Source organism: Panthera uncia (assembly GCF_023721935.1).
Source record: "Panthera uncia isolate 11264 chromosome C1 unlocalized genomic scaffold, Puncia_PCG_1.0 HiC_scaffold_4, whole genome shotgun sequence".
Lineage (NCBI taxonomy): Eukaryota > Metazoa > Chordata > Mammalia > Carnivora > Felidae > Panthera > Panthera uncia.
In genome coordinates, this window is record NW_026057585.1 from 103,772,153 (window position 1) to 103,784,825 (window position 12,673).

Here is a 12,673-nt window from a genome sequence, read left to right on the forward strand (position 1 = left end):
GTGTTTCTAGGGCTTCGATGTTAAACAACAGTGTATTAGAGTGTGTGTGTGTGTGTGTGTGTGTGTGTGTGTGTGTGCGCGCGTGTGTGTTCGTGCTCAAATAAACACTGCTTATGGAGTGGATTGACATTTGTAGTCATAGTTAAGCTAACGTAACATTTAAAGGAAATCCCAGCCTTGGACCCCCAGGTCGGCCACAGCAGGCTTGCTTTCCTTGTGGCTCTTGGGGGTCCTTGTTGGGACAGTTGAGGAGTCCTGCTCCAGGGGTGTAGCAGCTGGGTGGAGGGCGGGGGTGGGGCGGGGGGGAAAGACCCGGAGACTCTGCTGACTGGGTCATGGGGGCACAGGGCTGTCTAGGGCCACCCCGAGCCCTGCTGGTACAGGAGTGCCTATGACAGGTGAGGACAGTTCACAGAAGAGCCGGGAAATAGGCACCACTCCCCCCAGCCCCGGGCCGGTGAACTGGAGGAGGAAGAGCACTGCCCACAGGCCTGGCCTCGCCCCGACTCGCCCCCTTCTGCACCAGCGACTACCGTCGGGATGGTTTCCATCACCTCCCTGCCTCCCTGAACAGTTTCATTCGGCACACATCCAGAAACGGCAGGATTCTTCCTGTTCCAGCCTCGTAGGAACAGAGCCTCAGGCAGCCCGTCATGGACACTGCTGTGTAAGCTGTTCTTTCTGTTTCCGCGGCTGCGTGCCACCTGCTTCCGTGAGCACACCTCGAGTCACAGACCCACTGGCCCTCGTCACGTGTGGGGCCTTCAGGGTGTGTGGCGGCATCCCCGGGACCACGGCTCCCTGCGTGTGAGCGTCTGCGAGGCGCACCCGCTGCTCTCCTGCTGCCTCTCTTCTTCGCCAGCGTTAAGTTCTTTTTCAACGTGTTTGCGCCGGTTCAGACTCCCACCAGCAGTGGTGGGACCGAGCAACCCAGCACAGCTGCCACCAGCCTCTGTCTGTGGAAACCGACAGTTGGTTCTCAAGTTCGTATGGAAACCCCAAGGACCTTAAATTTCCAAAACAATTCCAAGAAAGAACAAAGTTGGAAGACTCAGACGACATCATGTCAAGATTCATCTGAAGCCACAGTGAGAAGACAGTGTAGTGCTGGCCAAGGGAGGGACACGGAGACTCAGTGGAACAGAACAGAGTCCAAACACAGACCCACGCAAACATGGCCAATCAGACTTCACTAGGGATGCACAGGTAATTGCTCGGAGGAAAAAACAGTCTTTTCAACAAGTGAGACCTTAACAGTTAGATAAACATATGTGGAAAAAGTTAACCTCCATCCAGTCCTCATGCTATAAACAAAAATTGCTCAAAATAAATCATAGACCTAAATGTAAGACCTGAAACTATAAGCCTACAAAAACAAAACATAGGAGAAAATCTGTGTAATCACGTGTTGGTCAGAGATCTTTTAGAAGTGACATCAAAAACATGATTCATGTTTTAAAAATTACAACCTGCTTTGGAATGCAGCAAAAGCGGCTCTAAGAGGGAGGTTTATAGCAACACAGGCCGACCTCCAGAATCTAGAAAAGTCTCAAACAACCTAACCTTATAGCTAAAGGAACCAGGAGAAGAAGAATAGACAAAACTCAAACCCAGCAGAAGGAAGCAAATAATAAAGATTAGAGCAGAAACAAATGTTCTAGAAACTTAAAAAACAATAGAACAGATCAAGGAAACCAGAAGCTGGCTCTTTAGAAAGATGAACAAAATTAAGAAACCTCTAGCCAGACTCACCAAAGAGCAGGGGTGGGGCGGCGGGGACCCAAATAAATAAAATCACAAAGGAGAGAGGAGAAATAACCACCAACAGCACAGAAATACAATTATAACAGAATATTATGAAAACCTACAGCCAAAAAATTGGACAACCTAGAAGAAATGGATAAATTATTAGAAACACACAAACTACTAAAACTGAAGCAGGAAAAAATAAAAAATGTCAACACTCCAATTACCAGCAAAGAAATTGAGTCAGTAATCAGAAAACACCCAATGAACAAAAGTCCAGGACCGGATGGCTTCACAGGTGAACTCTACCAAACATTTAAAGAAGAGTTAATACCTGTTCTTCTCAAACTGCTCCAAAAAATGGAAAAGGAAGGAGAACTCTCAAATCCATTCTATGAGGCCAGCATTACCCTGATACGAAACCAGATAAAGACACCGTTGAAGGAAAGAACTACTGGCCAACGTATCTGAAGAACACGGATGCAAAAATTCTCAGCAAAACCCTAGCAAACCAAATCCAACACTAATTAAAGGAATCATTGACCACAATCAAATGGGATCTATTCCTGGGTTGCAACAGTGGTTCAGTGTTCGCAATCAACGTGATATGTCACAGCAATAAGAGAATAAAACCCATACGATGGTTTCAATGGATACGAAAAAAGCATTTGACAAAGTACAACATCCATTCGTGATATTAAAAAAAAAAAAAAACCTCTGCAAATAGCTTTAGAGGAAACATACTTCAACATGATAAAGGCCTTACATGAAAAATCCACAACCAACATCATCCTCAGTGGGGGAAAATCTTGAGAGCTTTCCCGCTAAGGTCAAGACCAAGACAGGATGCCCGCTCTCACCACTGTTACTTAACACAGCAATAAAAAGAAATAAAAGGCATCCAGATCAACAATAAAGAAGTAAAAATTTGACTATTTGCAGATGACATGATACTTTTATATAGAAAACCCTGAAGACTCCACCGAAAAACTGCCAGAACTGATGCACAAATTCAGGATACAAATTCAAGGTACAGAAATCTGTTGCATTTCCATACATCAATAATGAAGTTGCAGAACGTGAAATTAAGAAAACCATCCCATTTATAATTGCACCAAAACAAAACATTGATGAAAGAACTTCTCAAGATGTCACAGGGAAAGACATTCCACACTCATGGGTTGGAAGAAGAAATACTGTGAAAATGTCTCAATTACCCAGGGGGCGCCTGGGTGGCTCAGTCGGTTAAGCATCTGACTCTTGATTTCAGCTCAGGTTATGATCCCAGAGTCATGGGATCTGGCCCCGAGTTGGGCTCTACACTGACAGCATGGAGTCTGCTCGGGATTCTCTCTCTCTTTCCCTCTGCCCCTCCCTTGCTCACGCTCTCCCTCACTCTCCCCGTCTCAAAATAATAATTTTGTAAAAAAATAATAAGTAAACATTTTTAAAAATATTTATTAAAAAAAATCTATACTACCCAAAGCAAACCACAGATTTAATGCAACCTCCACCAAAATGCCAATAGCATTTTGCACAGAATTAGAACAAGCGATTCTAAAATTTGTGCAGAGCCGGAAAAGACCCTGCGTAACTGAAGCAATCTTGAAAAAGAAAACCAAACTGGATGCCTCACAATTCTGGACTTCAAGTTACATTACAAAGTGGTAGTAATTACAACGGTATGGCACTGGCACAAAAATAGATGCTTAGATGGATAGGATAGGATAGGATAGGATAGGATAGGATGCCACAAAATAAACCCACAACTATATGGTCAGCTAACCTTTGACAAAGCAGGAAAGAATGTCCAACGGAATAAAGACAGTCTCTTCAGCAAACGGTGCTGGGAAAACTGGACAGCGGCATGCAGAAGAATGACACTGGACCACTTTCTTACGCCAGACCCAAAAATAAATTCAAAATGGATGAAAGGCCTAAATGTGAGACCCAAAACCACAAAAATCGTAGAACGCAGCACAGGCAGTCATTTCTCTGACACGGATCATAGCAACATCTTTCTAGCGATGTCTCCCGAGGCAAGGGAAACAAAAGCAAAAATAAACTACTGGGACTTGATCAAAATAAACAGCTTCCGTACAGCAAAGGAAATCAGCAACAAAACTAAAAAACCTAAACCTACCAAATGGGAGAAGATATTTGCAAATGACATACCCAATAAAAGGTTCGTATCTAAAATCTATAGAGCACTGATACAGCTCAACACCCAAAAGACAAATAATCCAACTAAAAAATGTATGGAGGACATGAACACACATTTCTCCAGAGAAGACATCCAGATGGGCAACTGACAACGTGAAAAGATGTTCAACATCACTCATCCTCGGGGGAATGGACCTCAAAACCACCATGAGATGTCACCTCACGCCTGTCAGGGTGGCTAAAGTCAGCAACAGGTGTTGGCCAGGATGTGGAGAAAGGGGACCCTTTTGCACTCTTGGTGGGAATGCAGACTGCGGCAGCCACTGCGGACAACGGTATGGAGGTGCCTCAGAAACTTACAAATAGAACTACCCTACGACCCAGCAATTGCACTACTAGGTATTTGCCTAAAGAACACAAAAACACGAATTCGAAGGGGTACATGCACCCTGATGTTTACAGCAGCATTATCTACAATAACCAAATTATGGAAGCAGCCCAAGTGTCCCTTGACTGATGAGTGGATAAAGAAGAGGTGGTATATATGTACAATGGAACTTTACTCAGCCGTTAAAAAGAATGAAATCTTGCCATTTGCAACAACGTGGACAGAACTCGAGTGTATTATGCTGAGTGAACTAAGTCAGCCAGAGAAAGCAAATACCATATGATTTCACTCATAGGTGGAATTTAAGAAACAAATGAGCAAGTAACAAAATTTAAAAAAGAAACAGAGGTAAACCAGGAAACAGCCTCAACTGTAGACAACACATCGATGGTGTGTGGGAGCTGCAGGGCCGGGGGTGAAATAGGGAATGGGGATTGAGGGGTGCACTTCGGATGAAGAAGTAAAAGAAAACAATTCAAAAATAAAAATAAAAGTGATAGGGGCGCCTGGGTGGCTCAGCTGGTTAAGCATCCAACCTCAGCTTAGGTCACGATCTCATGGTTCATGAGTCCAAGCCCCACATCGGGCTCTCTGCTGTCAGCTCAGAACCTGCTTCACATTCTCTCTCTCTCTCTCTCTCTCTCTCTCTCTCCGCCCCCCCTCCCTCCCTCCCTCCCCTGCTTGCTCATGCACTCTCTCTCTCAAAAAAAATAAACACCAAAAAATAAACATTATATATATATAACAAAAGTTGTAACTTGGACTTCATCAAAACTAAACATACCTGCTCTTCTAAGGATGCTGTTCAGAGAGTGAAGAAGTAAGCCACAGTTTGGCAGAAAATATTAGCAAATTACAAGTCTGGTAAAGAACATACCCAAACTACGTAGAGAACTTTGAAAACTCAATTAGAAAACAAATAACCCAGTGTATTCAGAGAGAGAATCCCAAGCAGGCTCCACACTGTCAGCACAGAGCCCGATGCAGGACTCCATCCCAAGAACCGAGAGATCACCAACTGACCCAAAATCAAGAGCCGGACACTCGACCGACTGAGCCCCCCGGGTGGGCGTCCCAGCTCTCCTATCGAATGGCGTCTTCACGCCAGAATCGCAGAAAGACCTTCTCACACAAGAGGAATCAGCACCTGCTTTCAGGGGCCTTCCCGAGAAACGGCCAGGCTGGGTCAGAACGCTCGCCCCACGGGTGGGGAACATGGCAGCAGCTCGCACACAGACAAAACGAACTCACTGGCGATCAGGCTGTGACATTTGAGAGGCGATATCGTAGACCTTCAGGCCTCGGTCAGTCCGCTCCACTGGCCACCAGAAGCCCCTCCCACCCCTAGGCCGCACCCCAGCGCCTCTCCCCTCCCTCTGCATCAGCCCTTCCCTCTGCAGGGCCTTTCTGTTCCCCTCCTCTGAGCCCACTCTCCTGTCCCCAGACCCTGAAGGGCTGGCTCGCTCCGTCTTCTGCTCCGACGCTCAGGCCGCTGTACCCCATGGACCACGCCCACCCAACTCCTCTTGCCGGCCTGCCCTCCCCTAGCCGGGGTCCTGAGCAACTCCGGCCCCCTCCCGCCCCCCTCCCACCCCCAGCCTCCAGCTGCTGAGGCCATGGTGGCCACTGTGCGTGTCCACCAGGGAAGCCCTGCCCCACTCTGCCCCTCCTGCACCACTGGGTGGCTCCTCCTTGCAGGGCAGGGCCTGGGTGGCTCAGTCGGTTAGGTGGTTAGGCGGCCGACTTGGGCTCAGGTCATGATCTTGCCGTCTATGAGCTCGAGCCCCACGTCGGGCTCTGTGCTGACAGCTCAGAGCCTGGAGCCTGTTTCAGATTCTGTGTCTCCCTCTCTCTGACCCTCCCCTGTTCATGCTCTGTCTCTCCCTGTCTCAAAAAATTAAAAAACAAAAAAACAAAAAAAAACAACGTTAAAAAAAAAAGACAGCCGGTGGTCCAGGAGAGGGAGGGACCAGATTCCCCGGCACCCCAGCTCTTCCCTGGCCCCCACGGGCTGCCCAGCCAGCCCTCTCATCTGGACTCCCTTCTCTTCCAGAATCAGAGGGAGTGACCATGAGCACTGTGATGACCGTACCTCCCAACGAGGAGCAGACGGAGATCTCTCTGGGAGAGGTCAGCCGGGCCCGCTGGCTCCCAGCCCCCCTTCCTGAGCCTCCCCTGCCCACCCCGCCCGCAGGGTGGCCCAGGGTGGCCCTTCCACTCGGCTGGTCTGGACTCATAGCCTCTGCACAGTTTGCACTGTCAGTCAGCCTGCGGCCACCCCCGTCCCCCTGGGGCCAGGCAGGACTGGAGCAGCAGACACCGTGTCCTGGGTGCAGGGCGCTGGGTCCCACTCTGAGAAGACACGAGCGGGGCCTCCCAGGCTAGAGCATGGTGTGCATGTGTGCATGCATGTGTGTGTGTGTGTGTGCGTGCATGTGCGCCCGTGTGCAAGGGCCCTGGGGCATCGAGAGAGCAGGTACACACACGGGCAGGAAACGTGCCGGGAGGGGTTCAACTGTGTTGCTGGGCAGTAAGTCCTCAAAGGGCAGGGCCAGGCCACCCAGGGACACTCCCCCTCACGGTGATGCTGCCTGCGGTGAGGACATGGGGAGGCGCCTTGATAGAAACGGGAAGCCTGGCTGTGTCTGCGGCAACTGTCTTCGCCTGCAGGTGGCAGAGGGGGAGATTGGCCCCTTCGGCTCCATCAAAGTGCCGGTCATCTTCACGCCCATCATCCCGGGAGCGGTCTACACCAAGTTCAAGGTCGTGTTTAAGAATCAGCAGTGTCCCACAGTGAGTACCCAGCCTGGGTGCCAGGGTCCCTGCCACTCGCACTCCCCCGCCTGGACAGCCAGCTGGTGGCACAGATGGCCGGCACCGCGGCGCGCGCGAACGTGCACGTGCTCCCACACCCGTGCGCGCACACGGAGCCCTTGCTCTCCACCGCTAGAAGCGCCTTGCCTGGTTTCCAAGTAGGTAAAATTTTTACTCGTTAGTTTTTATTACTTATTTACTTACTTACACGTTTATTAAATTTTTTCAGAGAACGTGATCTGCAAACTTTTTTATTTTGTTTTTATTTTTATTTTTTAAATTTTTATTCATTTTTGAGACAGAGTCAGAGAGGGGGCAGAGAGAGGGAGACACAGAATCCCAAGCAGGCTCCAGGCTCTGAGCTGTCAGCACACAGCCCGACGTGGGGCTCGAACCCACGAACGTGAGATCATGACCTGAGCCCAAGTCAGATCTAATCCCAAGGCGCCCGAATTAGTTGTTCGTTGTAACCAAAGGCAAGACTGAGATTGTAGATGTGAGGCCGGCACCTGTCTAAGGGCCGTCAGCGGATTCAGGAGTTAGCTCGTTCCCCTCGGTTCTACCCTCCGTGCCTTCCGGGCGCTCGCTCCCAACAGACGGCCACTGCCGCTGCATCCTCGTCCCCGTCCAGCTGTGTTCCCGCCCGGCAGCCGGCCCCCTGCACGACCTCCCGGGTCCAGTGACCACGCCCAGGCCCCGCCGGCTCCACTGGGGCTTGTGTCCGCCCACGCTGCCCGCGTCCCCTGACACCGTCCTTCTTGCCGGCCCCTCTGCCGTCTTCGGTCCCCGCTGGGAGAGCCCAGTGCCCCGGCACAGCCTGGCAGGAAGTTGTTTCGCTCGGTCCCTCTTACTTCAGGCTAATTGTGTTACTTAGGGGGCCGTTGGCTCTCTCGCGGTTCTCTCGTCCACCCTGGCATGAGCACGTTGCTATTTATTCCATTTCCCCCTCTATCTGGAAATTCCACTTTCCATTCCACGAAGGGCCCCCCAAATCCCACGAGACTTTCTCTTCTCGTGTGGAGGGGCCCTCAGAGCCAGACGCTCGCCCTCACGTGCTGAAGACCAGACCACGGTGCAGCTTGGTCCCTTTTATTTACCCCTTTCCTGGCCCTCAGCTACTCAGGTCAGCTAAGATTTCCTCCCCCGACGCCCATGGCCTCGGGGGCTCCTCCCTGACACCCACCACCCGCCTCCAGGCTGACGGCCACCTCCGCTCAGGGGTGACCATTTGATGACGTGTTCACCATCACCGCATTCTCCTCGTCCCCCTTCTCCTCGTTAGGTGTCTCTGCTCTGGAGAATGAGTCGTCAGGGCTCAGGGATTTGAGACGGCAATGCCTATTTATAACAGGAAGCCCCAGGCTTCGGGAAAACCCCGTCACCATACTGCACAGGCACCTCCAAACTCAACACTGCTCCAAGACATCCACAGTACCCATGATGTCCCACAACACTCCACAGGCCGCACAGAGACCCCACAGGACCCCACAACAGTCCATAGGTCCCACAGTGGCCCTACAGTGACACTACAGGACCCCACAGGACCCACAACACCCCAGAGTGACCCCATAGGACCCATAGTGACCCCACAGGACCCCACAGTGACCCCATAACATCCCCACTGGACCCACAGTGACCCCACAGGACCCACAGTATCTCACAGTGACCCTGCAGGACCCCACAGTGACCCCACAGGACCCCACACCGCCCCTACAGAGGTGACAGGAGGGAACAAAGTCTAGAACTTGGTGACCAAAAGCTCTTAAAGAAGCCGGCCTGACAGGGGCTGTGACCTTGGGTCGCGGTGGCCCTGCTGGGTAATCTGGGCAGCAGACACCCTGGCTGCTCTCCCTCCCTCTGGCCTCCCGCCAGCAGGAGTGGGGCGTGCGCGGTCCCCACGCCGTCATCCTCCCCAGCTGAGAAAGGGCCTGCATCCCGAGCCCCGCTGCCCATCTCCAAGGTGAGCCTCCCCCCTGGCGGTCCACAGACGCTGCCCACTGTCTCCGGCGAGAACGGCCCCAGTGAGGGTGGCTCTCCTTTCGCAGGCCTGTGCGAGGCTCTGTCACTGAGCCCGGCTGGACTGCCGCGTGGGGACTCCCATTGCGGGCAGCCCCCATCGTGGGCCCTCCGAACGTCCCTCATCCGTCCTCCAAGTCTCTGTCTTTCCTCCACCTGGCATGTCCCGTGTCACCCTCCACCTCACCTGGCTGCTGACTCGGGTGCTCACGGGCATCGCCCTCCTCCTAACGGTTATCTGACGGCGCAGTCAGGCTCCCGGGCCTCATGACCCTCTGCAGGGGTGGCTCCATGCCATGAATCAGCCCGGCCACTTGCTAGGCACTCGGCCGCTCCCCCTACCTCGGAGCGATGCTACCTGCTTCCGCCCGAGGCCCCTCCTGCCCCCCGGCAGCCCATCTTCCCAGCGGGTGCCGTCTTTGTTCCCCACGTTCTTCTTGTCTCTGGCGCCGGAGACCCTGTGGCCTCTGGCCTGCTCGCTGATGTGTTCTAAGTGTCACAAGTCCTGGGCTCTGTAGCCCCCACTCCATCCTGTGGGCAGGTGGCCCCGTCTCAGGCTGGGGGTCCTGGAGGAAGGCATGTGGAGTCCTCAGCTCACCACCATAGCAGCAGGACAGGACCTGCCCTGCCAGGGCCCTGCCCAGCCCGAGGGACACATGCTGTCCCTGCAGGACACCCACAGACCCCCCCCAACCTCCCCAGACCCAGGACTCGTTTGGCCGGAGGAGCCGGCAGCCGGGAAGGGGAGAGAAGTGGTTCCCACTCCTCCTCGTCCCTCGAGACCTCTGAGCCTCCTTTCTGTGTTGACTGTGACCGTTTATGGAGTGTCCATCCCATCGTGTGATGCAATATTCTGTGATAAAAGGGTTTTTTTTTAAACAGCTAAAAATGTTGATAATTACGAAGCTATGTGATGGGCACATGACAATCCATTATACCGTTCTTTTTTTAACGTTTCTTATTTTTTTGAGGGAGAGAGAGTATGTGTGTGTGAGCTGGGGAGGGGCAGAGAGAGAGAGGGAGAGAGAGAAACCCCAGCAGGCTCCTTGCTGTCAGCACAGAGCCCGATGCAGGGCTCAGACCCACGAACAGTGAGATCGTGACCTGAGCCGAAATCAAGAGTCAGACCCTTAAGCAACTGAGCCACCCAGGCGCCCCACCATTCTATCTTTTTATGTTTGAAGATTTGGATAATAAAAAGGATTGTTTAAATGATCTGATATGAAAACGGCCACAGAACTCCAAAACATAGTTGGTTTAAGTATGAAGTTCCCAGCACTCGTAAGGCTTGTAAAAAGCCTAGGCTGGGCTGTGTTGGCATTCTCTGTCACTGCCTGCTTTGCGGACAAAAGCATGTCCTAACATCACACCTTCAAACTTAGTTATATTTCAGAGTCACAGGCGTTGCTATCGACGTGCCCGTGTGGGTGCCAAAGCCCAGCGTAGACTTGAAGATCTGCACGTACGACCGGCTGTATCAGGACTCCATCCTCGTCCACACACGGTGAGCCCGGCGGGCAGGGGAGCCCGGGAGCCCGGGACCCCTCCACGCCCAGGCCCTTGGCCCCTCGTGGACACAGACAGGAGAGCGGGGAGCCCAGCCAGGAAAGGAAATGTGGACAGAGGCCTGAGGAAGGAAACGTGTTTTCAAAGGCGTCCAGACCAGAGCAGTCAATTCTAAACACTTTTTACCAAAGTACAACTTAGGTGGAGAAAAGAAGGCAAATGCCATGGTTAGCGCTCGGTGGGCGCTCATTCCCCAGACCGCCTGCTGCCGGCACCTGCTGACACCAGGCCCACCGGGCGTAGCCCGGCCCTGCTTCCAGCCGCAGAACAGCCTCATAGGGGCGGAAGTCCTGCAGACTTCCTCTGTGGCCGTCCTTCCGCATAGGGGACTTGCCTGTCTCAGCTTCAGGACCGCAAATGTCAGGGGCCTCGAGAGGGGCTCCGGTGGATTTGTTTGGGGAACAAGGGCTGGCCAGCCTCTGCCAGTCAGTCTATCTCAGGGTGCAAGGTGCAGCCACTTTCTGGGGGAGGGCAGGGAAAGAGGAGGGAGGCAGCACTCGGCCTGTGGGGTAAAGGAAGACCCCAGCTGCATATGCAGGGCGCGTGTGTGTGACAGAGTTGGCCAGGTGACTTGGTTTGGTAGAGACTCGAAGGGAGGCAGGGGCGTGGGGAGCCTCGTGGCGGAAAACAGGAAGGTTCCGGGTGAGCCCAGATGGGGGTGGGGCTCCCGGAGGCACTAACCAGAAGCAGGTGACTGTGTGTTTGGGGGCGCACGCGGCTTCCTCCGGCTGCTCTGGAGTCGGAGACGGACAAAACCCAGAGAAGCCACAAGGCCTGGTCATCCTGGGGCCTGTGGGGCCCAGCCTCCCCCAGAACCTTGGCCTGGGCAGGAGGCAGGCAGAGCTCCAGGTGGGTGGGGGTCCACCTCTGCCCCCACACCCCTCCAGGTCCTTGCACCAGGTGCCTGCCCGGCAAAGGTCTTCCCAATAAAGTCTCAGGTTTCTGAGAACCACCTGGAGACATACTTCGGTGGCAGTGTTTCTGTTTGTAAGAATTCCGGAGCAACTTCTTCCTCAGCATGTCTCTGGAGGCCAGGAGAACAAAAAAAAAAAAAAAAAAAAGGAACTATTGGGACCCCGTCAGGATAAAAGCTTCTGCCAGCGAAGGAAACAATCAGCAAAACTAAAAGACAGCCGACAGAATGGGAGAAGATATTTGCCAACGACAGATAAAGGGTTGGTATCCAAAATCTAAAGAAATTATCCAACTCAACACCCAAAAAACAAATAATCCGGTGAAGAAATGGGCAAAAGACATGAATAGACACTTCTCCAAAGAAGACATCCAGATGGCCAACCGACACATGAAAAAATGCTCAACATCACTCCTCATCGGGGAAATACAAATCAAAACCACGATGAGATACCACCTCACACCTGTCAGAATGGCTCACATTGACAACTCAGGCAACAGCAGATGTTGGCGATGATGTGGAGAAACGGGAACCCTCTTGCACTGTTGGTGGGAAAGCGAACTGGTGCAGCCACTCTGGAAAACAGTATGGAGGTTCCTCAAATAGTTAAAAATAGAACCACCTTACGACCCAGCAATTGCACTACTAGGCATTTATCCAAGGGATACAGGTGTGCTGTTTCGAAGGGACACATGCACCCCAATGTTTATAGCAGAACCATCGACAATAGCCGAAGTATGGAAAGAGCCCAAATGTCCATCGATGGATGAATGGATAAAGAAGATGTGGGATATACATACAATGGAGTATTACTCAGCAATCAAAAAGAATGAAATCTTGCCATTTGCAACTACGTGGATGGAACTGGAGAGTGTTCTGCTAAGTGAAATTACTCAGAGAAAAACAAAAATCATATGACTTCACTCATACGAGGAGCTTAAGAGACAAAACAGATGAACATAAGGAAAGGGAAACAAAAGTAATATAAAAGCAGGGAGGGGGACAAAACATAAGAGACTTATAAATATGGAGAACAAACTGAGGGTTTCTGGAGTGGTTGTGGGAGG

At 52.0% G+C, this 12,673-nt stretch overlaps 1 protein-coding gene across 3 annotated transcripts in view; it reads left to right on the top strand.

The window, feature by feature from the left end:
- Nucleotides 1-12,673, top strand: part of CFAP74 (cilia and flagella associated protein 74) — a 64,182-nt gene that overhangs the window by 39,066 nt on the left and 12,443 nt on the right. For all 3 annotated transcript variants that reach the window (XM_049618257.1, XM_049618259.1, XM_049618258.1), the window contains exons 19-21: nt 6,351-6,427; nt 6,968-7,090; nt 10,510-10,631. In XM_049618257.1, the coding sequence (XP_049474214.1) occupies nt 6,351-6,427; nt 6,968-7,090; nt 10,510-10,631 (322 nt within the window). The remainder of the gene's footprint in view (nt 1-6,350; nt 6,428-6,967; nt 7,091-10,509; nt 10,632-12,673) is intronic.